Here is a 26030-nt window from a genome sequence, read left to right on the forward strand (position 1 = left end):
CTCCCTTTTGGTTCTTTTTCAGAATGGCATTGGCTATTTCTGCATGTTGACTCTTTCATATAAATTCTTAGAACTGCTGGAGTTACCCAAAACTCCTTGGTATTTTTATTGGACTTTATTAGATTTGAATTGAATTTTGGCTTAAGTTTGGTTGTTCATGTTGTCTTAGTTCATTTGCCCTACTATAAATAATACCTGAAGCTATGTAATTTATAAAGGACGGCAATTTATTTTTCACAGGCCTGGATGCTGAGAGATCAAGCCTGGGGCATTGGCTTTGGTGTCTGGTGAGGGCCGGTCTGTGCTCCGGAGGAGCCATCCTCGGGGGTGAGGGTGTGCAGGCCGCGGCCTCACATGGCAGAAGGGAGAAGAGCAGAGCGCGCAGACCACTCCCTAGAGCTTTCGTATAAAGCCCTGCTGTTTGGTGAAGCCAAAGCCTCATGACTTGCTCACCTCTCCAAAGGCCTCACCTCTGTGCCGTATTTCATTATATTTATAAACATATTTTGATACATTTATATGCCATCATATTCACATGATCTATTAATCCACTGATGGACATTTGAACTGCTTCTGTCTTTTGCTTTGGTCAGTAATGCTGCTGTGAATATGGGCTTACCATATATAAATACTGCCGCACCATTTTACATTCTCACCAGCAATACGCAAGGATTCCACGTCCTTCGTATCATAACCCAAACTTATTTTTCTAATTGTGACCATTTTAGAAAGTGTGAGGTAATATCTAGTTTGGGTTTATCCCTTATAATTTGGATGTTGAACATCTTTTCATGTACTGTGCTGATGGGCATTTGTATAGTTTTTTGCGTAGTTGTCTGCTCAAACTCTGCCTGTTTTTCAGTGTTGTTGTTTTACTTGTAGGTGAGATGTGTAGGAGGTTTCAACACATTTTGGATATTAAATCCATATTTAAGATATTTTATTCTATTCCTACATTGCCTTTTCACACTCGTCAGAGTGTCCTGTGATGCACAAAAGTTTCAAATTTTGGTGAAGTTCAGTTTATCTATTTTTACTTTTGTTGTTTGTGGTTTTGATATCATATCCAAAAAAATCACTAATAAGTTCAAAGCCATGAAGCTTTCCCCATATATTTTCTTTTAAGAGTTTTATAATTTTAGTTCTTACATTTAGATCTCTAATCCATTTTGAATTAGTTTTGCATATGGTGTAAGGGAAGGGTCCAACTTGTGCATGGGGCTATCCAGTTCCCCAGTACCACTGTGGAAAGGACTGTCCTCTCCTCACTAGATGCCCTTAGCCCCTTCCTGAACATCACTCAGCCATATAAGGGGGTGGATTTCTGGGCTTTCTATTGTATTTTTTTGTTCCTATGTCCAGCTTTAGGCCACTACCACACTGTTTTGATTATTGTGGATCTGTAGCAAGTTTTAAATCAGGAAATTTGAGTCCTCCAATTTTGCTTTTTGTTTTCAATATTGTTTGGGCGATTTAGGGTCCATTGGATTCTATTTAAATTTTAGGATTCATTTTTCTAATTCTGTAAAAAAATATTCCAGAATTGTGCAACAGATTCTGTGACCAGAATCATGAAAAGAATTAAGTTCATCAACCAAGGTACCACTGTATATGTAGAAATATTTTCCCAATTTACCATCCAGACTGTTCGTTGTTGTTATATAGAAACACAACTGATTTTTCATATTGATTTTGTGTCCTACAACTCTGCTGATTTGTTCCATTAGTTTTAGCAAGTTTTTGTTTTTGTAGACTCCTTAGGGTATTCTATATAGCTACATTTTTAATCTATGAAAGAGATAGTTTTACTTCTTTCCAACTTAGGTATTGACCTAAGTTTTGACCTAATTTTTTAAATTTAGATTTTAAATCGACAAAGTTGTATCTATTTGTCACAGAAAACATATTTGGAGATATATGGATATATATATTTATATCTAAACACACGCATTGTGGAATGGTTAAATTGAGCTGATTAATATATTCATTATCTTAGTACTTATATAGTAAGGACACTTAAAATCTTTCTTAGCAACTTTTAGGAGTACAGTATATTAACTGTACCGCCGTATTGTACAATGGATATTTTGAATTTATTCTGCCTATCGGTCTGAAGTTCTGTCCTTTTACCAGAATATCTCCAACCTCCTTCCTACAGTGACTCTGAATCCCGATTTTTTCAGTTTCCATGTCATTTTAAGCCATATGTTCTTGCTTCTGAAACTGACACTTGCCAGTCCTCCAGCCCTGACTAGAACAAGTACATGAAGCATCCCTTCAATAAACATTTCTTGGAAATCTACACTGTAGCTGGCACTGAAGAAAGAAAGGCTTTCAGTGTTGGTCAGGAGACACAGTGCCACACAGATGTAAGGCTGTGGAATGTGGCAGGGGCATGAGGCGTGGACGTGTGGAGGACTGTATTTGTCCCTGCACGGTGCTTCTCAGTACCTATGGATATAACGGGGCAGTGACTTCATCTCTCCACTCTTCCCATTTTTCATTATCAAGATCTGAATGGTTTTTACCAATTCTACAGTATAGATAGAGCTTCTTCCAACAGAGAATGCTTTGCAACACACGTTGAAGTTACCTCAAACATATAGATTGGTGCTGTCTGTTCTATGCATTATGGAAACACAGAAAGCGGTGACTGATTCTTCCAGGATTGGGATGATTTATGTTTATCAAATGCTGACTATGAACTAAAGAGACGAAGAGCCTGAGCTTGTTTTGCACAACACAGCTCCAAGGTGGAAAGCCAAAACCAAAGCCGTGGTCCAGAGTTGCTCTCCTGAGCTGACGTAGAGCTGAGCCTTGAAGAGGAAAGAGGAGAATGAAGTCTATGCAGAGGGTGTAGTTTGTGCCTGGTACGGAGGTGTGGAAGTGCGTGCTGCATGGTTGGTAGAGTGGTGGGAGTGAAAAGGGAAATGGGATCCAATTTAAAGTGTCTTTCCAATTTGGATTTTAGCCTAGAAGCAATAAAGAAGCACCGGAATGTTTTGCATAATGAAGACATGTAGTGTGTTTAATGAACTGGATGGAGAAATGCCAGAGTATAGCACCACAGTTTAGAGGTTTCTGCAAAATCTAACGGGATCCTGCAGAGTGGATTTGGGTGGCAGCAGCAGAGTAAGAATGGAGGTAGGAAGAATGTTCAGAACAGCTGGGCTGACTCAGGCACCTAGAGGTGGCTTGAGTTCTCCAGTGAGATTGAGAGTCCGGTATTTCCATCGTTATCTGAAATTCCTTCCTGTGCCATACAGATGTAGATGTTCGGTTAGGGCCTCTGTGCCTGTAACTCGCTGAACGTCTGAACTTGTGCAGCAGGCAACTTGCCCGGGTCAGCAAAACTGGCCTTGCCTTCATCTGGGCAAATGCAAGGTTTAGACCTTAGGAACAAACAGATAGGAAAATGAATTGCATTGAGCAGATATTTTTTGAATCACATCAAAGAAGGAAGTGTTGCTTTCTGAGTGCCTTGTTGTGCTCACTTCTGTTGGACGTGGGAAAGAACAGAACATGAAGGATGCAGGAGATCCTGTGACCTAAGGCAGAGAGGGACAGGTGTTGGGTAGTGATGGAGTGCACGTGAAGAGCACATGGGCTGGGATAAATAATGGAGAATCTGCCTAGCCCTGTCCTTCAAGAACTTACCATGTGAGTGGGAACAGGGAGGGAGAGGAAGCTGGTGGACTGTGGACTTCTAACTGAAAAGAGCCAAGTGCTGTGAGGAAGAGAACGGTGTCCTACAGATTGGTGCAGAGAGGGACAGACGGTGGCACGGAGTCCTCCTGACCTGGTGTGTCCCGCTCCATCTGCTCTTCTGTATTCTCACTTGCTCGGCCTGTGGGTGCCCACTGCATGCTTGCCCTCCCTGGTCTCCGCCTCATCTCTCTCTGGTAGCATTTTCGCTGGCAAGTGAAAGAACCTTCAGTGATTCTGTGGAAGAGCGATGTCCAGCTGCTCAAACCCACCCAGCTTCTGTTTTTAGTTCCCCCCTACAAGTAAACAGCATCAGGCTCCCTTGCCAAGCCTTTACCACAGTCTGCAGCAGCCATCCTCCAGCCATCTGCTTCTGCAGGGGCTCGGCCGGGCCCTCATTCCCTCTCCGCCCCACATGCAGCCCTGTGGTGGCCGAGTGAGGAGCCCAGGAGCCCAGCAGCCTCCAGCCCCACACAGTTCTGGCTTCACTTCTGGCTCCCATTCTGCACCCTGTACCCCAATCCCAGCTTGTTGACCCCAGGGAATCCTGTGATTTCCAGGGATGGTATGTTGACTGAAAAGGAGAGGGGCTGCTGTGGAGATGTGAACAAACACATGGAGCTGGTGGATGCCGTACAGAAGGGAATACAAGCTGGTATGATGGGAGCTTAGTTCAGCTCTGAAGTTCCGTTGGCTTGGCTCACACTCCTCAGCCCTGGCAGCCGATGTTAGAGGGAAGTTTAAAGCGCTGCTGAGCTCTCCTGCATTCCCACATCCTGTCTGCCCCTTCAGTCAGAGGGATTGCATGTCTGGGTGTGGCCTGCTCTCCAGATGTTCTGAAGGCTTGCTACACCCAGGCCTTAGGCCCAGCCCTGCTCTAGAGTCTGCAGAGTAGGGCAGAGTGACATTCACACGGGGAGAACCTGCCCCATCCTCCTCTCCTGTGTCACAGACCCGGAGAGAACTGGTCACTCCTGCACTGCAAGGGAGCAATTCTTTCTAACTTGCCCCACCTGCCGTCCTTCCCTGGTCTCTGAGTTTCAGGACGGTGGGTGAAGAGGCTTTGATCTGGTCACCAAATCTTGTCTCAGAGCGGCAGGAGGCACAGGAGGCTCCCTCACTCTCAGAGTTGATGCCCAGTGCAGGGCACGCAAGGGGTGTCTGGTGCTAGGGCGAGCGCTTTCCCTGTGTTGGTTGATTTCTCTAGGCCCAGCCAAATGGGGCCTGTTTTGGCGTTGGTCCTAATTCCCCTAGACTGAGCAGGAACTCTGTTCAGTGAGTACAGAGGAAGACAATCCAGCTCTTGATTTTCTGGGCAGGACTTTTGTCCCGCCCGTGGCAGTGTGTTTATTATCCCCACACTCCTGCCCACCAAATGCTCAGTCACTTCTTAGTCCTTGAGGCGCCAGTGCCATCCCAGATTTCTGCGGCCAGGCTGTTGGATTGCCGTAGACTTGGCTATGCTCTGGGAAGAGACCCGACCAGACCAGAGCTCTCTTTTATCCTGATAAATGCATGTTAATGAAGTTGAGATTCTGCTTGCCACTCATTGCCTGATCTGATGAAGCGGGCAGTTCTCACACTCAGATCTCCCGGATCTTCGCTCTCTGGTGTTCCCTTTGCAGTTTACAGCTCCTCAGCACAATTCCTTCTCAGGGTGTTTTTGAGCTCCTGAGCCAGCAGGATGGGCAGGTGACTTCTGAGGCCTGGCACCTACTCTCGCGGCCACGACCTAGATGTGAGGGGCCGCAGGAGTAATCGCTGTTCTTCGGAGGAAAGGTGCCAAAGAAGGAAAGCAAGTAAAGCGGAGGTGTGAGAAAGTCGTGTTTGCTGACAGCGCCGGCCGCCCCAAGCCAGTGTAACCTCTGGCCTTGGCTGTGGGGCACTTTTCCTCCAGGACCGCAGTGTGATATTTCTGTAAACAATTGACAGACCTTGTTCCCAGCTGTGGAGATTGCCCTGTTGCCAAAACTGCCACCCTGTGCGGTGTGTCCAGCGAATCTGAAGAGAAGACGCAGCTGGCAGCTGAGACTTAGCTCGCTCCGTGGTTGATTACAGCCGTGCCTCGCTTGCATTTCCGCTTCCTCCAGCTTTGGTTACCTGCAGTTAACTGCAGTCTGAAAGTATTTCACGAGAACTCCGGAGACACTGTGTCAGTTTAGGTGCCAGGGTTCTGAGCGGCGTGGTAAGCCGTGCCCCGCGTGTGCAAGCGTACAGCTGCCCCACGGGTGCGCTTAGTCACCCTCTTGCTTTCTGATGCGCTGCTGGCGTTTGTGTTGCAGCCACCCTTACCTGGCAGCCTACGTCGCATCCCAGGCGCGTGTCCCTCACCTGCCCGCACCTCATCTCCTTGGCCCGGCATTGCATCATCTGTCCCGGTGTGGTCAGAGTGGGTGGATGAGGGTGAGGGCTTGGAGAGAGGAGCCACGCCGGCTTACATTTATTACAGTGCATTGTTGTGTCTGCTCTATTTTATTGCGAGCTGTTAACCTCTTGTAAATTAAACTACCATGGGTGTGTGCACATAGGAGCAAGCCTGGTGGATGTACAGATTGGTGCCACCGTTTTAGGCATCCCCAGGGGGCTTGGAACGTGTCCTGTGGGAAAGGCGCCCTCTGGATTAGCTCTTGTGGATTCTGCAGATGCCTCCTCTCTTCCTGCCTTGAGACCCGCCGTGCCTGTTCCCGCTGACTCACAGTGAGAAGTGGCAGTCTCTTTCGCTTTTGCTGTTTATTGGCATAGCCATTTTTCTCTGAGGGTGGGGCATTAAAAGTAGGCTTCTAGATTTTATTGTTTATCGTCTATTTTGTCTCCTACACGCTCTCCTGGGGAATCAAGATTTGCCTATGAGCTCACTGATTTCCCCTCTAAGTACTTTCAGTTTACAGATTCTAACAGCCTGTGCCTTTCACATTCCTGCTTACTAAAACAAAAAGAAAAGGCCAGTTCTGAAAATTGAATTATATTAAGTCATTTCAGACTCTAGATGTCCCTTCCTGTCTCCTTCACAACTGCTATTATTTTGACCTTTATTTTCCTAAGGAGAAACTGAAGTATGTTGGACCATGTAGCTCAGAGATCTGGGGTGATCACAGAACCCAAGGAAGATGCATAGGAGTCAGGGCGCAGGCTCCCTTCCCCACTTTGCCCACCCTGTCCCTCAGCTCAGCCTCCTGCTGTAGGTGAACCCTTCCCCATACCAGGTAATGGCGCCACAGCCTTGCTGAGAAACCCTCTCAAAAGCAAACCCTCCTTGCTGGCGTCTCTCTGTTGGTTTTTTAATAATTGTAATCACTTCCTATAAAAGGAGAACCCTTGAGCTTAACCAGGCTCTGCACACTCTGCAGGTGGTGCTGATAAAGAAAAGGCCAGGGTGGCTCTGAATCTCCCTCCTTGGATGTCAGGTTGGGAGGGCACTGCCGGGAGAGGGAATGGGGTCGCAGGACTGACTCACTGGGTCCCTGAGAAGGCAGATGTCTGAGCAGTGGCCCTGGAACCTGGAGGGAGTTATGTGGGCACATTTATGCCAATTAAGATAACTCATAGTTTCTTCTTTAAGAGTGTGTTGGTACATTTTAGATACACATCATGATAGCATTCGTCAGCGGGAATCCATACCTGTGCATGATCTCTCTTGCTTGTTCTTTTTTCCCGTTCTCCTCCCCGCCCTTCAACTCCTCTTCCCCTCCTTATTTACAAAAGCTTTGTTTCCATTTTTCTTCTTTTTTTCTTGTCTCTTCCTTCCTTCCTTTCTCCCTTCTCTCTCCCTTGTTCTCTTTCCCATTTGAACATTTTCTTCTCATTTGCCAATGTCTATTATACATTATGGCTCTTATTTACACTTTGGATTTCTCACACCAGAGAAACAATGTGGTATTTACACAGGTGTGTCCAGTTTAATCTCACATAAGTGTGTGGCCTCAAGGTGCATCCATTTGGCTAGAAACATCTGAAGCTCATCCTTCTTTTTGCCAGAGTAGCACTCCATTGTATATATATTATATATATAATACATCTTCTTTATCCACTCGTCAGGTGATGGGGACTTGGGCTGTTTCCAAGATTCAGCTATTACAAACTGTGCCACTATAAACATGGGTGTGCATGTAGGGCTGTGGTCTGATGCTTTTAATTCATTCAGGAAGACACCCAGCTGGGGAATAGTGGGGTCAAATGGAACCTCTAGTTTTAGGGTTTTTTTCCAGTATTGGGGATCAAACTCAGGACCTTGCACTTGCCAAGCAGGTGCAGCACCATTGAACTATATCCCCAGCCCCTGCTTTTAGTTTGAGGAATCTCCACACTGATTTCCACAGTGGTTGCACCAGTCTGCACTCCCACCAACAGTGGAGAAGGGCTCCTTTTTCCCCACAGTACCTCCAGCATTTGTTATTGGTTGGTTTCTTGATAACAGCCATTCTTATATTGTTGAATCATGCTTCTTGATGCATTCTGTCAGTCTGTTTCTTTTGATTGGTGAATTGAGACCACTTACATTGATGGTTATAACTGATATGTATTGTCTTATCTCTATCATGTTATTTTCCTGCTGTTGGCTTCCTTCTTTCCTTTTCTGTTTAATTTATTGCCTTGCCTGGTGGAGTCATTCTGTTGGGATTCATGGAGTTGTAGTGCTTTGGAGTGCTGGTTTGGTGGTCATGAATTTCTTCAGGTTTTTTTTTTCATGGAAGTATCTTATTTCTCCATCAATTTTGAAAGTTAGTTTTGAGGGATACATCAATCTGGGTTGAAATTTGTTTCTTTTAGGGCTTGTAATATTTCATTCAAAGCTCTCTTTGACTTGAAGGTTTCTGTTGAAAAGTCTGCTGTGATTCTGATGGGTTTTCTTTTATAGGTGATTTGTTTCTTTTCTCTAACAGCTTTTAATATTCTATTCTTGTGTTGAATTTCTGGAATCTTGATTATTATATGCCTTGGTGTAGATTTTTTTTTATCATGACTATGTAGAGTTCTATATGCCTGTTATCTGTATGTCAAATTCTTTTTCCATTCTTGGGAAGTTTTCTGCCATTACTTCTGTGTACAGTCTTTTTATGTCATTTGTGCTATTTCCTGCTTTTTCATTGACTCTGATCAATGTTATGTTATTCCTCTTGGCATCATCTAGCAGTGGTTGGATTTATTCTTTGTGGTCCCTTGCTATTTTTAAGAAATCTTTCTTTTCATGATTGCTAACCTAAATCTTTCTTTTCATGATTGTCTTCTATATCTGATATTCTGTCCCCGCACTAGCTCATTTTGCTATGTATACTTTCAATGGAATTTTTAATCTCCTGGATTGCATTTCTTTCCTAAGTTGGGTGTTCATGGTTTCCATCATTTTCCTAAGCTCCTCTATTTTTTTTTAACCTATGTCTGCTGTAGAGTCATTAACCATGTCCTTCCTTATGGTCATCGTGTCTGTAGTTGTCTGAGAAATTATTTCTGATTTGATTTTTTTCTTGAGCCTCATTCATCTGCTTTGTTACTTCTGCTGTTACCACATCAGAGAGTCCAGGTGGGTAACTTTCAAATTGTCCCACCTCATTGCCCCCTGGGTTTGCCTTTGGCAAGCTGGAGATCTGGGATTGCATCTTGCTTCCATATTTTCTCATTTTCCTTTTTTTTTTTTAGTTTAATGTACGGGTTGACGCTTGCAAATTGTTTATGGCAGGTAGTTTTTTGCTAGTATTGAGAACCCTTAAGAAATTACTATGTCTCAGAGATGTCTTCCAGGTGTAGCTGGCTTTGGGGATTTGAGTTTGTTGCAGGATCCTACCTCTTCAATTTATTGGGGATGAGAAGTTGCTGCCTATTTGCCCTGGCCCCTGGTTCTTTGGGACTGGCCTATAATATTGTTTATGACCCTCAGGTAATCTCAGTCTTGGGATACCAGGAAGAACATTTAATTAGAGCAACTATGTCACCTTGGCTAAAGTATTACAATCAGTAATAACAATAGGATCAAACACAGCCTAGAAAATGACAAACTGTGGTAACCATTTGTCACCTTTAACCATATGCATGAAATTTATGGTTATATAACAAAATTTAAAAAGCAGAAAATTGTGTATAGTGAATATGCCCTCAATATGGTTATTTTACCCTGGCAGCAGGGTGGGGGGTTTTAAAGGCTTTAGAGGGAAAAATGTAGAGAAACAGAAGAAGAGGAAGAGATTAGAAACAAGGCTAATCTTCTCTAAACTTTGGGAAACTGATGAAAAAGACAGGAGGGAAAGAGAAAAGGAAATAAAAATAAGAACAGAATAGAACAACAACAGCAAACTAGAAATAATGTTCACATTTATATAAAAATAAGAACAATCAAGAAAAAACAGAAAAAAAGAAGGAAAAAATGTCCACTTCAGGTCATGTCTCTGCTGTCACTGGTAGACAGAGTGGGCAGACAGAGCCCAGATCTGTGTTGATTAATCCCAACAAGCCAACCATAGATTTACAGAAGGGTAGTGGTTAATCCCAGCAAGCCTGCACCTTTAGTACCACTGAAGTTCAGACTGGTTTCTGGCTATGAGGCTGGAACCTAATTTGTTCAGCCTGTAACACTCTGTGTGCCTCTTGCTGGCTTGAACTCAGCTCCATGACCTCCTACCAACTTGAACTTGGCTCTGCCTCATCCTAACACCAGGAGCCACTAGATAGAGCCAGCCCATTGCTTCTCTGAGTTCCAAGGGGCAATTGCCCTCTTCTGAGATACATCTGAACCTGAATAACTCACTACCCACAGCAGTTCATTGCATCCACTGCTCCGTTCCACTGGTGTGTTTTTACATGGAGACTTCTGGGGTCACCAGTGGTTACTGTGCGTGTGCAGGTTTAAGCTGCCCCTCCCCTCCCCTGCAATGAGTCGGGGCTCAGGAAGAAAGTGCCACTTGCTACCTCCTCCTCCTGCTTTGAGGTCTCTCCCTCTGCTCTCCTCATGGGCTTCACTTCTTGCTTCAGATCCCTGCTGGGTTCGAGGGACCCACTCCCTCCTTTTCCTTGTGTTGCTATATTCCAGCACTGGACACCAAATCTTGGAGGGGTTGTTTCTCTGCTGTTCACCACTCTGCCATCTTCCCAGAAGTCTCCAACTCATAGTTTCTTGAGTTAATATTTTGAATTTTTTCCCTATCTCCTGACTACCTCTTATCCTGCTTCCCCAGTGACTGCTAATTGAGTCAGCAAAACCCAGAAAATATCTCCCTTTGCTTTCAAATGCAGAAACTGGTAAGCAAATGTCTCCTTATTCTCAGAGGTAAAGAGTACTGAATAATGAGCTGGCTCCTTCCTCTTTCTCCTCTGCAATGTACACCATGCAGCTGTCTCTTATCTGCTTTTGCCTGGCAGCTTCCCCTCATACCTGCTCATAGCCTCTTGGAGCAGTGAAACAACTGGGCTCCCAGTGGGACATGGCAGCAGCCCTGGAGGACTTTCTGGGTCACACTCAGCTGTTTTGCTTCCCAGCTTACCCACAAGGAGCCGCACTCAGATTTGGTGGCTGTAACAGCGTACTCCAGAGTGGGTTTGGAGGAGAGAACAATGGTGGAGAGATGCATGATGCAGCCAGGTCTGAGCACACAGAACAGCCCCAGAGCTAGTGGGAGAGGAAAAGGAGGGGCAGGATCTCCTTTCTCTAGACTGAAACCTTCACAAAGCTTCAGGAGAAGCTCACTTATTTCTGAAAGAGTGGCCACAGGTGATCCATAGCTAGGTCCCCAGAAATAAGCACACCTCCCAGCAGGGACTCAGCCTCTGGTTCAGTCCTCTTTTCCTGCTGTGGACTACAGAGGCTTCTGCTAGTTGACCACTTGGATTTCAGTTTGTGATTTGGAGCAGAGCGGATGTGAGGATGCAGGTGACCCCAGAGGTGTCTGGGACACTGCGGGGTGTTCTGGCCCCACCATTCCCTTTCCTTTCTGTGCCATTGGATTAAGCTGGGGCTGCAGTGCTGTGCATGGTTTTCACTGTGAAGGCAGTCCCAGGGACATCCCGACGGCTTACACACTGCAGAGACACGTGGTGACATCACTTGAGAGGAGCCACCAGAACGATCAGTGATGAAGGAAGGCTTTGTTTGCTTTATGCAATCCCTGAAGAAATATTGGAAGTAGACTGAAGTGGAAGGAGGAGCAGCATCCTTTATCATTATTGTTGGAAAACATTCCTCCAGCCTTCAGTGCTTCTGGTGCTGGGATCACCACTGTTCCCAGATGTGGCTCTGTGCTGTCAGGGAAATGTATGTCCTGAGTTTGAGTCCAGAAGCAGGTTGGCTCATGCTGATTCTCCCGCACCCTCATTATGGGACCCCCTCCTAGTAGTCCAGCAGGTTTATGGGGCAGTTGGCAGGCTCATAAGGGTCAATTTAACTGGCCCAAATCAGATGATCACTCTGACCTGGACCTCTGATTGCTCTGATCTTGACATGGAGCTGTTTCTACTGGTCATCACAGAGAACACTTACAGATTTACACACAGATGTGTTCCACATGTGGAACTGTCTCAAAGGGTGGGGTGTGAGGCCAGCTAAGTCTTGAGAGCTTGTTTGGAGGTTCTAGCAAGGGAGTGCAGCTACTCTATACCCTTGACCCAGGAAACGGTCCTCCTCTGTCGAGGGTGGTCATCCTCCTCGGCCAGATCAGCTAGATCAGCCCTGGCCATCAATGGGGTAACAGGTGTTGCAGTCAGATCCCTCACATCCTGCTAAGTCTTAACTGGCTACAGTAGTTGCATTGTGCAGTGTGGGAGGAGGAGGTGTCATCGCAGGTACAGCCCTTAGGCCAACATGTACTTGTTGCAGTGATACAAGTTGTGAGAGCCATTTCAGGAGGACAGGCTCAGGGCTGGGAAGAGACGCTTTGGGCTGGCACAAGAGGATGTCTCGGGCCCATTCCTTCCACCCTTGTGATGAGATCCTTCTTGCCATTTTCCTCGTAGGCCCGACACCTCTCCCCACAAGCTCGCCGCAGGCTCCATGCTGCCCTGGCGTCTTGTTCCACCTCGATGCTGATCCTGTTCAACCTGGTGTTTCTTGGGGGCAGTCAGGTTGGGAGAACCTACTGGGACAGGATCTTTGTGCAAGGTGAGTTGCCAGACAGTGCTGTGTGCACTGAATTTCTTGCTTTCCACGTGTGCATTTGGTATCGCAGATGGGATTTGGGAGAGTTGCTCATTTTTGTGTTCGTGGTATGTGACCTAGAAATGTGTCAGCCAGCAACAATTTCCTGCATACCTCTGACTTTGTTTCCCCATTTTTGATGTACCTCCTGTCTACCACATGTGACATAAAGTCAAAATCCACCGCCCCAACTCTCTTGAACTTAACACCTTTTCCTTATCTTCTCTACTATTTCTATATCCCAGCCTCCAGGACAATGCAGAATCTAATCTTGTTCCCTTTACTTCCCCAAACATCCTCCTGGAATTATGTCCTAGAAGTCCTGGTGTGCTCCCCTGAGGCTGTGGGCATGGTGCCTGTGTGGCCATGGTTTTTGTGGATATTTGTGCCTAAAAACCAGCTGTCTATCTCCATGTAGTGTACACTAAATGGACCGACTCAAGGTCCATGGCAAAGCACACCCCCAGCGGGTAAAATGCTAGTATGTGGAGTTGTGCAAACGACATCATAATAACTGATCTTCATTTCCTTTGCGCTGGGACCGAGAGAGACATCGCTCTCTTCAGGGACTTGGGAGATGTGGAGCTGCTCACAGTGCCCATTACTGAAGCCAGTTCACTGTGTTTTGAAAGAACAGATCCCCCTGCCCCGTTTCTCTGACCAGTGGCGTGGTGTTGTGCTCTGGGCTTTGAGACGCTTTGGCAAGCGGTGATGACATGACTCCACACAGCTGGCTTATTATCTCCACATCTGGGTCCTTGAGAAGCCACTGTGCTTTTGCTGCAGCTCTTTCATGCCAAAAATAACCTGATGCAGCTGCGCGGTTCCTGATTGCCAGCTCAGGGATCTCAGCTCGGCGGGCAGGGGGCAGAGGCAGACTCCGAGGGCCTCGGAAGAGCTGCTCTACTTCAATCTTGTCACTAACAGTCCCCTCTTTGCTTGCTGAGCGATGTCTCAGCTGATAGCTCCTGAGAAGACTGTGTGCCTTTTAAGTGGAAGCTGTCCTTCAGTACAGATGGGACATAGTGGCTGCAAAGGCTCTAAAGACAGAGGAGGTGACAGTGGCTTTTACTTTGCTTGCCTCGTCCCACAGAACCTAGCACAATGCTGTTCTCATTGTGGCTCTGGGGAAAATGCTGATTTGGGGTTTGCTCACCACCTAGTAAGAAGGCTCTGGTTTTTGCTTCAGTAAATCATAGGTACTGGGTGGTGGCTAGTGGCAAGGCACTGATCATGCAAGGAAGGAGGAGGAAGTATACACAAATGTGGGAGCCAAATACGCAAACAGAAATGTGGCAGTTGACTGAGACCATTGCTATGCGAGTTGCATAGCGAGTTGCCAGAGGCGATGGAATGGAGTGACTGGCTTCCCATCAAAGACGGACTTCCCAGAGGAGGTGACATTTAAACTGGAGCATTAAAAGTAGTAATTTGCCAGTGTGTTTGGGTAATTAAAATTGGCTGCTCCACCAGAAACTCAAATCTTGGCCATTTTTCACTTTTGAAGTTTGTTTCTATCGCAGTTCAATACAAATCCAATGACTTTTTCTAAGCCATGATTCAAGATGTGCATTTTTGATTCTCTACCATCTTGCTCTTGTATCATGGAGGAGAAGAGAACATGGGGCTTATGCACTCATCGATAAAACTTCAGAAAGAAATGGCCCATGACATTTGTCTTTATGCGCCATTGGCCAGAATGAGCCTGCCACATGAGCAGCCCAAACAAGTACCAGGCCAGGAGATGCAGGGACATGAGCAGATATTCACAGTGTGGATCAGTAGTCTTAGGCATGTGATAACTAGCGGGAAATGAGTTGGAGTTGGGAAGAGGTGGACTGATGGTTGAGGTATGAGAGCCAAGGGCATGAAGATCACAGGTGAGGCCACGGTAGTGGATTCAGTGAGCAGAGAGCTTCATCGAATGAAATGAGAACAGGGCAGGAGGCCAACCCTGGGGCAGAGAGAAAGGCAGCAGCTAACAGGAGTTCTTTCTGCTTCCAGAAGGCAGGAAGATTGCAGCCTGACCTGTCTGGCACCTGTCACACCAGATCAGGGCTGTGAGAAGTCTGGTCTGCAGCTGCATGGGGATCCTTCTGTGGCCCATGACGGGACACTGTCCTCTGGGGATGTAGGCAGAGTCTTGCAGACTTTGATTTCCTAAATATGTTGAAATCATTTTTCTTCTGGGTGCTGAGGCCAGGGAGGCTCAGCTTGGAAGGCATTTTCTCCATCGGGAGTTCTCCAGCTGAACTCACGCGGCTTCTGGCTGGTCTGTCCTATGGGCCTTCTCAGTTAGGACGCCCACCAGCTCTGGCCAGTTGCCTGCTTGTCTGTTTCCTGCTGGGAGCCTCTGTCCCTGGCAGACTGGGCTTAGCTGTCTCTCGGAAGGACATGAACCAAGTGGTGCCAGGCCGCCTACCCTTTAGCCTGGATTTCACCTTATAATAATTTGAACTGGTAGAAGATTGTTGTGAATATTCATGTTTTGGTGCCCAAAACCGGAAATGAATGAGTCTATAGAATGCTTCCTCAGGCTCTGATGAGGGTGTTAAATCTGAGCTCTGTAATTCATCTGGCTGCAAAGGTTTTGGATAACGAATTGTTGACCTACACACATAGCTGCTGGGAAATGGGCCCAGACTTGGACGGCCTGTTGGTCTCTGGCCTCTTCCTTCAGTTACTTGCTCAGTTATCATTGCTCTGAGACCCTTCTCTGCACATTAGAAAGTGCAGTGCAGTGAGGGATGCTTGTGGGAGGTGGAGAGCATGTAGGCTTAGTGTGTGGGTTCAGGGTTTACTGGAAGGGGACCCTCTGCACCTGGAGGGCTGAGACCTGCTGCAGTGAGCAGGAGGACCCCTAGCACCGCATCTGTCCAGTAGATCTCGTCTCGGGGAGTCCTGGCAGAGCAGGTATCCAAGGGACAGTGATTACTGAGATTTGCAAGTGCCTCTCAGCCAATGGGATATGGAGAGACACGTGTCTTAGAAGGTCCAGCCTTGCTAATTCTTAGGAAGCCTTTTCCAGCAGCAGTGATGTTCCTGGAAGGCTTCTCTCAGCTTGGAGCAGTCATCTTGAGGTCAGTATCTCCTTGTCTTTAGTTCACTAAATTTAGCCACTGGTTTGTTCGTTCTAGGCTGCAGAGTTTGTTATAGTACCTCCGTAAAAATCTCTGCCCTGGTCTCAGGTGATGTGGGTGGTAGATGTGAGACTGTGACACTGGGCCCTTCCCTTTCTGCTGGGCACCTGCTCTGTCCTCCAGGAAAGTGGGAGGCAGGAATGCCTAGCGGCAAACCCAGGCACTATCTGTGTCCTACACGTAACGTTTTTTATCAAATGTTACCTGTGTTGCTGAGGTTAATTCAGTAGAGAATTAGGAATTTGTATTTTTGCTTTTAAAATCTCTCCAAATTTTACTATTGAAATTTGCTTCAAGCTGCTTGAACAATTTTTATGGGTCTGAGAAGCTCATGGCTAGGAGTGTGTTCCACTCTGGGGGCCAGTGCTGGGTTGTGCTAGGTGCTTCTTACATAACCTCTTATCTCTCAAAAGCACGTGTGGATGGCAAGACTTCCTCCTGTCTGTCTTAACCCTCAACACCGAAGCGTGAGTTACGGGCAGTTGGACAAGGTACTGCTCTGTAATTCACAGGTAGCGCTGTGCCTTGAAACTCGGCCCTGCAAAGCCAGTCCCCATAAACCAGCCGCAGCCTAAGCGCCCTTGTGAGGCTCTTTTCGTAAGGCTAAGAGAAGGGCAGGAAAGGTATTCCAGAGGGTCGTGTGGGCACTGGGAGCATATCTGGCTCTCAGAGGGCTGAAAGCTTTGTAGTGTTTGGGTCAGGATGGTGTTCGCTCCGGAAAGTCTGTTTCTGTGCAAGGAAGCGTGGGTTTGTAAAAGAAGAAGAACCGGAAATGTCTCCCGAGGGGTGGGGCCCCAGACCCTGCATCCGGGGCTCTGCGTTGACCGGCCTCGGCGGAGACACGTTGCTCTACAAACGCTGGCCTGCCTGCCTGACTTCTCCTCGCAGTGTGTGTGGTCTCTTTGTTACCCAATCTCATGGGCAGACCTCCCTCAGCAGCTCAGTGCTCAGCTCCCTCGCCGGCCGGCCGACCACTTTCCATGCCGGGAGAAGCGTGGTTCGTGGCTCTTCTTTCTCCCGATTGCAGTGAGGGAGGAACTGGCAGCCTTCCTGCGCAGCTCAGAACCTTTCACTCCCCACGTCTGCGTGCTGTTTCTAGCTGAGAGGAGAAAGTGTATCCTCTCCCTGATGACTAGCTTGTCCAGACGGCTTATTCATCCCCTGACTGAAACAGTTCTGGACAGACGATTTAAGGCTGAACTGAAGTGTCACACCGACAGCTTTGGAGGGTTGTGGTTAAATAGAAACTCATTCCCTTCACATCTTCTTAAATTCTTGGTAGTCAGATTTCACCACTGAGGAGAGAAGATAGAGGGCAGATGTCAGCCCTTGGAGGCCACCCTGTGACCACTTCATCCTGCCTCCCTTCTCGACCTCAGCTGTGAGCAGCGCTCACGGTTCTCAGCGATTCTGCCGCCTCCTCCCTGGAGCCTCGGAGAGTTCTAGAGGGTTTGAGGAGCCGGAGCTTCCCGCCGCGGTGTCGGTTGTGAAGCGAGCACATAGTGCTGGGCTAAGCGATGTCTCTGCATGGTGGGCCGCCGGCCCACTCCTGCCATCCTTGGGGTCTGAGCTTAGGACCCTCCAAGGCCTTCTCCTATACCATGTGGCTACCAGGTGTCTCAGGGACCCATTTTCCTGAAAGTGTTTCAGGCCAAGTCACAGGCAGAGCCCGGGAGGCAGGCGGGGAGTCCTCACGCAGCAGGGCCCTGGGTCACATTGAGACTGAGGGGTTTCTGACTCATCAAAAGGGCTTTCAACCAGAGGACACTGAAATGTCATTATCTGTGATGCCATGTGGAACCTTCCTGCTCTCCAGGACTTCTCAGACTTCTTTGTTTGGTGGACAATGGGGACATTTTGAAGTATTTTCATGTAGAACATCTAGGAAAGACTCACATATTGTAGACACACTTAGTCAAGTACAAGCGGAATAATTTTGAATTTCTGCTGATGCATCACATACAATGTCTGGAGCCTCTGCACTTTCCTTCATCAGTGATCTCCCCTCGCCCCCAGTCTTCCCATCCATATCACACAGAAGTAGGGTGATGCCCAGTTCCTCAGCTTGCCGGGCCAGTCCTCTTGCGGTTATTCCATGGGGGAGCAATGTCCCGGGATAAGGCAGGGATGGGTCAGAGGCTTGCTTTTTCTTTGTAAAATCAGATAAAGGATCTTGCAGGAGAGGCATGTGTGTGTGTGGAGCTTGAGGATCTGAAAATCAGTTTCTTTAGAGTCATGTTGTTCACACTGCAGAGTCCCGCTGTTCTCCTGTAACCCAGCCTGAGACACTGCTGTGCCAGGGAGAGAGGCCCTGCTGCTGTCTGCACCCCACTTCATCTCTTACCCTAGCCCAAAGGAGCGGAAGTACCACTCGTCACCAGACAGTGGTTGGGTTAATATTTACCAGTTAGCTGATGCTGCATAGCCAACCCCTCCCAAACTCAATGACATACAAAGCACACATTTGCTTGGTCCAGCAGCCTCCTCCAGCTGAAGGCTGACTGGTCTGGGAGCCTCAGAATTCACCTATGGGCCCCCCTTGGGCTGGACTCTGATTTCAGCCAGGCTCTCACAGGCAGAGCCTCCCCTGGGCCAGAGGCTGACTTGGGTCTGCTCCCGGCAAGAGCTCTGCTTGCTTGCTTATCCTTCAGTGCCTGTCCACCTGGACGCTCATTCATGTGGGAGCCAGAAAGTGCACAAGGCCCTTTCTGGCTTCGACTGTCACTTCTGCTGCACTGCTTTCACCAAACCATGTCGCAAACCTTCAGACCAACCCAAAGTCAAGGGGAGACAGACTCCACCTTCTGGTGGACGGAGCAGCAGAACCATGCAGCCGAGGGTGCTGACGCAGCAGGGAGGAAAGCGTGCACCTCGCCATCCTTCCAGGCTGCTGCAGCAGCGTCTTCAGAGGGCACAGAGGCGCTGGCCCCAGAGTGCAGCCCTGGCAGCGGCCCTGTGAAGCGGGAGCTGGGTGGAGCTGCACGGTCGGCCCAGCCTCCCTCTTCTACCTACATGCAGAGGTTTTCTCTGCCTTCCGTGTGACAAAATGGACTCTTCTGCACCTTTGGGTTTTTTCCTAAGTTAAAATGAAGAATTTTTTCTTCTTCCGAGTTTACAATACATAATAAACACATTCACCGTGAGAATTGGTATGTGTGCATATTGCATTTTGATCCTTTTTATTTCCCCTTCCCTTCCTCTCCCTCCTGTCTTCCCCAGTCTCCACAAAGTCTACCTCCCTGTTTCCTAGAATCTATATTTTGTTTAACTTCTACATTATTTATACTTCTGGTTTCTCATATAAGAGAAGCCATGCAATATTTAGTCTTCTGCGTCTGATTTATTTCACTCAGCAGTGTGTATCAAGATACATTCATTTTGCTGTGAGTGACTCAAATGTATCTTTATGGCTGAGTAATGCTCCATTGTGTATAAATACCACATTTACCTTATCAATTCATTTGTTGATGGGCATGTAGGCCCCTTCCAAGATTTAGCTGAGTTGTGCTGCTATAAAACGGATATGCATGTATCCCTGTAATATGGTAATACATCATATTATGTAACCCATAATATAATGGCTTTAACTCGTTTTGGAAGATACCCAGAGAAGTATAGCTGGGTCAAACAGAATTTCTATTTTTAGTTTTCTAAGAACCTCCATACTGATTTCCATGGTGGTTGCAGTTGTTCACACTCCCACCAAGAACATAGAAGGGTGCTTTCTCCCCTCAGCCAGTGTTTGTTTGTTTTTTAGTTCATGATGACAGCCATTCTTTCTGGAGTAAGATGGAATCTCAGTGTTGTTTTGATTTGCATTTATCAAATGGCCAAAGATGCCAAGTACTTTTTTAATGTACCCATTGGCCATTTGTACTTCTTCTGAGTATTGTCTATTCATTTTGGATGCCTATTTTTTGATTGGGTCTTTTGTTTGGGGAGGTCTAATATTTTTGAGTCCTTTATATATTATACTAATTAGTCCTCTGTCTGAGGAATAGTTGGCATTTTTTTTTCCATTAGGTTTTCTCTTCACTCTGTTGGTTGTTTCTTTTGTTTGATGTGATCCCATTTGTTGATCTTTTATTTCCTGTGCAAGTGGGCTTCTGTTCAGAGTTCCTTGTCTCTGCTTCTGTGCGCCAGAGTTTTACCTACTTTTTCTTCCAAGTCTTTGACCCATTTTGATCTGATTAGTGAAGGGTGAGAGGCACAGATCTAGATTCCTTCGCTCTTTGGGCTGGGGAAGGACGGGAGCTGGCCTGGGAGCTGTGCCTGGGCCTCACTGCACACCGCAGTGAGGCGGTCCCTCTGGTGTGTGGACTGTCATCATGCTGCTGAGCTCTGGGACACTGGGACATTCAGGCTGATTGAGCTGATCTTCCCCATGGTCTAGCTTCACCAGGTGAATTCTGCATGGGCTGTGGGGCCCTGGCCCCAGCCAATAATCAAGTATTCCTTTACTTTGCTCTGCGTTCATGTCTAGGATAGCTGCTCTTCGAATTTTCCTGAGTCCTCTAACTAAATATAATGGCTCTAAGTAGTATCCACCACTACTGCTTTAACTCTTTATTGTTTATTCATTTTTCATTCACTAATTGAGTTGATCTCATCAACAGCCCTGCAAGACAGTTTGGGCCAACATCACAGTGCTGCTAATACTGCTGAGGCTCAGAGAAGTAAGGAAGCCTGTTTAGAATTGCACAGCTAGGAAGCAGCAAAACCAGATGAGCTTACAGGCTGTTCGGCTCCCAATCCCATGTTCTTAGCGTGCTTTCCTCTCTGTTCTGTGAGTCCTAAATCATGACAGGAAACTTCCGTTCTCACTGCAGATGTCCCTTGTCATCACTGTCAGCGACAGTCTGAGGTTCTGACTCTTCCTGTGGACCAGCTGGAGGGTGGCAGGCCCTCACCCCGAAGCTAGGTCAGCCCTGACTTGTTTGCATCCCTATGAGAATTTTTCTTACTCACTCTACAAACCACCTCTCAGCATGCCGCTTTCCCTCCTCTGGGCTCTCGGTATGCTAGGCGGCTTGCAAGCCTTGCTCAGATAATCACCCTTCCACCGACCAAGAAAGCAGTTGGAAGAGAAGACCATCTCACCCTGGTGCACTCTGGGTGAGCAGAGATGCTGAGTGCTGAGGCTAGGGTGGGACGCGCAGGGTGAAGCTGGGAACACGGGAGAGGCAGCAGCGGGGGCTGGCTGGGCTGCTTTGCTTTACTGGGAAGATGAGCTCCATCATGCACTCTGGGTAATGTTCCCGTGCCTCACGAATTTTACCTGGCACTGTGGTCACCTCTCATGAGTGTCACTGAAGTCACAGCTATCTCAGTGAATATTCAGTGACATCTACAGGAAAAATCTTTTCACTGTTGAAAGAGAGGAGGGCTGCACTCCTGTATTGTCTGCCCCTGCTTAGTCCCAGTTCTGGTGACCAGAGCTTTGTGGTGACGGAGGAGGCACTGGAGCCTCCTCTGGGCCAGTTTCCACTGCCACTTGTTGCAGCCCCAGCTGAGGTCCTGGGCCTGTGCTGCTACAATGGACTTGGTCTGCAGAGTGATCTACTAAGGGGGCGTCACAGCAAGGGGCTTGAGCCGTGTCTCCCAAACAGGAATGTTGAAGTCCTAACCCCCAGAACCTCAAAATGTGATCTTATTTAGAAATAAGATCTTTACGGAGTCACAAGTCACAGTGAAGTCCGTAAGGAGGACCCTGATCCACTGTGACCTGATCCAAATATCCTTATGAAGAAGGGACATTTGGGTGCACAAACTTTAGAGCCAAACACAGAGGGGAAGGTGATGGGGAGCCCCAGGGGAGGTGACTGTGTGAAGGTGTCAGCATGACTCTGATGCAGGTCAGGGAGCTCCCGGGGCCACGGGAACCTGGAGGGGCGAAGGAGGAACTAGGCCCTGCCCACTCTTTGATTTCCCATTTGCACCCTCAGAACTGGGAGACAGCACCTTCCTGCTGCTTTGAGCCATTCTGTTGGTGTAATTTGTGGTGGCAGCCCTGGGAAGCCAACACAGGACAGTGGGGAGGGCTGGCAGTGACTCTAAGCAGCACAGTTCAGGGCTGCAGTCTGAAGCACTGCACGGGGTTGACTTTGTCATTAGGCTTTGCAGCCGAGGTGTGCTCAGGACAGAAGTTCCAGCAGGCTGAGGTGAGGACGGCAGCAGTCACGTATCCAGTCACCAGTGTCACACGCGATTCCAGAACAAGGGTGTCCTGGGCCAGAGGCACAGTGAGGGCCATGGGAAGATGAGCAAGGAGAGGTGGCCTAATCCTGGGGAGCCCCCATCTGTCTGGGTGGACCACGTCAGTTTAAGGAGGAGGCCTTCGGCAGGAGGAGGTGGTGAGCAGCAATGTGGACCCACGTGACCCCTTGGTTTCAACCCAGGCCTCCACCTGTGCATGCTCTATGTAGACTTGTGGTTAGCATTCCTGGTGAGCAGGCACAAGGCCTCGAGATCAGTAACTAGCACCAAAAACCAACGCCAGGCCAAACTCCCACCACCTGCCTTGTTATTTATCACCTTCTTGTGCACCCTTCTCCAACCCAGGACATCCGATATGCAACACGCAGCAAGGAGGAGCACCTGGCCCAGAGTGTTGCCCTGCATCTGGCTGGGAGGGCAGGCAGAGAGGCCCTGCTTCTAGCCCACTCCTGGCCCGAAGCCACTGTCCCGACCCACCAGCTGGAGCAGGGCTCGCACACCCTTCTGCTCTTTGTTTTCTTCTGGCTACTGTAACTAACGCTCCAGCTGCTGGGCCTGGAGATGCGGCAGCTGCTCAGTGGAGCCCTTTCTGGGTCTCCGGGCAGCAAAACACAGGACGTGTTTTCCTTCCTGATTGCATCTTTTAATCACCTTGAAAAAAGAAAAGAAAAAATCCAGGAAGTAAAATAAAAAAGAAAAATTGAATGTTTTGTTTTAAAAAGTAATTTTGTCCCTTTGGTGCTAGAACTTTCCAGGGGGCAGGGGAAGAAGTTACCTGAGAGAATTAACTGTTGACCTGCGGCTCCTAAGGGGAGAAGGAAGCAGGCCAGCGAGCTAAGCCAGGGGCTGCATCCTGCTTGGAGGAGAGTGGACAGAGGCCTCTGGGCCGCCAGGGAGGCCGGGCCGCTGCGTGCGAGACAGAGGGGTGGGGTTTCCCCTGGACAGCCCTGGTTTCCCTTTTCCTGCTTCTCTTTTTCCTCGAGAGTGGATGAGACAGTGTCATCTGTGCTGGTTGCAAGCTGAGTCTGCTAGGTGAGAACTCGGAACACTTTTGCTGCCTTGTGAGGAGGCGTCGTTTGCCTTCGGAGTTCTCTGTCAGTCTGAATGACTGGCTGAGGATGCTGCCGCCCAGCCGCACCCAAGCTCCTTTTGGACGCCGACCTGCCTACAGGGCTGCGCTGTTTCTCACTGAGCTGGAACAAATCAGATTACTTTTCGCTTAACAGAATTCTTCCTGGTCTGTTTTAACATCCTGGCTATCCGTCATTGCCCATAATCAGTTCTCTCACATTGAAGCCAGTGTCGTGACTATTTTCCTCATCCCAACCCAGCTCCCCCAGCAAGGTTGCTCGAGGGTAGGGTCACACCTTCTGTTCTGCGGCACAAAACTGCTGCTAGTGGGGCGGTTTTCCCAAAAGAAGCCAAAGTGCACAGCAAGGAAATAAGAAACGTAGCAAGAACCTCAGCTCGTCTGAGCCATGACGCGGGCCCGCAGTGGTCAGGTGGATCAGTGTGAGGCTAAGATCCTTTCTCACAGAAAGCTGCAGGAAGAGAGTGCCCCTGGACCCCCTGCTCGTCGGTCGGTGTCCTGGGGTGACGAACAGCAGATGAGGTGGATGTGCGTGCAGATGAGCTGCTGTGCTGTGCCTCGCGGTGCTTTGACAAGTGCTCTGGGACAAAGCCATGAATGGTGCAGGGATGCGCCTGCAAGGTGATTTCAAAACAAAGACGAACGTCCAGCCAGCACCTGCCTTCAAGTGTGTCATCTCCTTCACCTTCCCTCTGAGTGAGACGGTCACTGTAGAGAAGGTGCCGTCAGGGGCTCAGTGGGGGCACAGAGGCTCTGCACTGCACACCGAGGAAGCTGCAGGCTGCTCAGGTCTCTGCAGCAGGGGCGCAAGGCGCGGTGTCCAAATGAGCTGGGTGCTCCACAGGACACCGGGTGCCCGGAAGGCCATGTAATGAGAACTGTAGTGCCACGCCTGGCCAGGGACTGGGCATCATCCGGAGTCCCCAGGGAGGGCCAGGTGACAAGGGGTTTTGAGAGCGCTCCCGTGTTTCAAAAGTTCTGTGTGAAGGTGACCCTAAGCTCACTGGCAGGGGAGCAGTGCTGGAAGTGGGGAGGCCAATTGGGAGGCTGAGTGAGGATTGTCAAGGCCCAGGGTAGCTGCCAGGTTCCAGAGACAGGAGAGGAGGAAAAAGGAATCTGTAGATCCCTCTTGGGGAGATTTTAGGGACTCAGCCAGGGCTTCAGAATGGGTCCCTGGGAAGGGAGCAATACTGCTCTCCGTTGGTTTCTTTATCTTGGTAGCTCACCTTAGGATAAGTTCTGAATTTTGGGAAAGGAATGGCCAGTGCAGATCTCTCCTGCTTCCCTATTTTTGCTCCTGAGTTGGAGGGGATATGCAGATGCCCAGGAAAATGCCAAAGCAGGGGCGCTTTGTAGCAATATAGCTCAGTGACCGCCTGAATCAATACTGTCTTTCAAGCCCAGCTTCCCTCCCAAAGGGGAACATTTTATACAGTGGTACCTCACTTCACAAATGCTTTTGTTAGTGAACAAATTGGTTTGCAAACAGAAGCATCTGGCAAAATTTTGTTTTTGTGAACTCTGCATCCAGTGACGAACATGACTGTGGTCGTCTTTCCCCATGAACACAAACGTGGCCATCTTTTCCAGAATCCTAGAATGAATTAAGTTCATGAACTGAGCTACCACTGTAGTTTCTTATTCTCTCTATATATTTTACAATATTTTTAGGTTTACCTTTCGTTTCTTTAAATATAATATGATGAATGAGATCACTTTGTATATCTAAAGTATACCAATAAAATTAATTTTAAAAAATCTAGACCAGCCCGGGCAATTTAGCAACTTAGCAAGACCCTGCCTCAAAATTTAAAAGTAATTTTCTTTTTGAGACAAGGTCTTGCTGTGTGGTCCAAGGCTGGCCTTGAACTTGCTGTGCAGTCCAGGTAGGTCTTGAACTCACAGTGCTGGGATTACAGGTATGCACAACCACGCCCAGCTCCTAAAAAAATGTTTTTAAAGGCTGAGGCTATAGCTTGTTACAAAGGTCCTGGATTCAACCCCCAGCACCAAACAATTGAATCCAAAGTTGTCAAACCCTTTTCTGCCTATTTTTTCATCTACAAAATAGAGATAATACATAGCAAAGATTAAATGAGTTCATGTATATTTCAAGGGCTCAGAACAGTGCCTGCCGCTCATCATCATCATCATCATCTTATAAGAGTTCTTTCTGTATTCTGGATACTATTTCTTTGTTAGATTTTGCAATTGAAATATCTTTTCCCAAATGTCTATAATTGGTCTTCTTGCTTTGTTTATGATGTCTTTTGTTACTGAAGAAAATTGAATATTAATGTAATAAAATTTTAGCCTTATTTTTCCTTTACAGTTTTAGTTTTTGTTATGTGATCTAAGAACTCTTTCAATATCCTAAGGGCATAAAGAAATTCATTATCATGTATTTTCTTCTAATATTTCAAAGTTTTGCTTTTCATTATAGGGACTTTAGTCCACCTGTAATTTAAGATAGGGATCCAGTTTTGTGTTTTTCATGTGAATAACCAATTTTCCAAGCATCAATCACTGAATAGTCTGTTGTTTTCCAATTCTGCATTTATCAATTACAGTGTCCAAGTATGTAAAAATATAAGCATAATACGTTTAGTTGCTTTATAATCTATATTTGATACTTTGAATATTTTAAACATCCATGTATCCATGTCTGCTGTATTTTACTGCTGAGTATTACCCATAACATCTGTCTTTATATGCTTGGTTATCTTTGGCTGTATGCTGCACATTAGCTTATAGAATTACATAT

The 26030-nt window shown here is 47.5% G+C and overlaps 1 protein-coding gene across 7 annotated transcripts in view; it reads left to right on the forward strand.

Annotated features, from left to right (window-relative positions):
* Window positions 1-26030, forward strand: part of Hhat (hedgehog acyltransferase) — a 280152-nt gene that overhangs the window by 220985 nt on the left and 33137 nt on the right. For all 7 annotated transcript variants that reach the window (XM_021242479.2, XM_004861997.4, XM_087194021.1 and 4 more), the window contains one exon: window positions 12640-12784. In XM_021242479.2, the coding sequence (XP_021098138.1) occupies window positions 12640-12784 (145 nt within the window). The remainder of the gene's footprint in view (window positions 1-12639; window positions 12785-26030) is intronic.

The sequence above is a fragment of the Heterocephalus glaber genome, unplaced genomic scaffold (assembly GCF_053883595.1).
Source record: "Heterocephalus glaber isolate CG9 unplaced genomic scaffold, H.glaber_assembly_v1.0 deba00001600, whole genome shotgun sequence".
Classification (NCBI taxonomy): Eukaryota; Metazoa; Chordata; class Mammalia; order Rodentia; family Bathyergidae; genus Heterocephalus; species Heterocephalus glaber.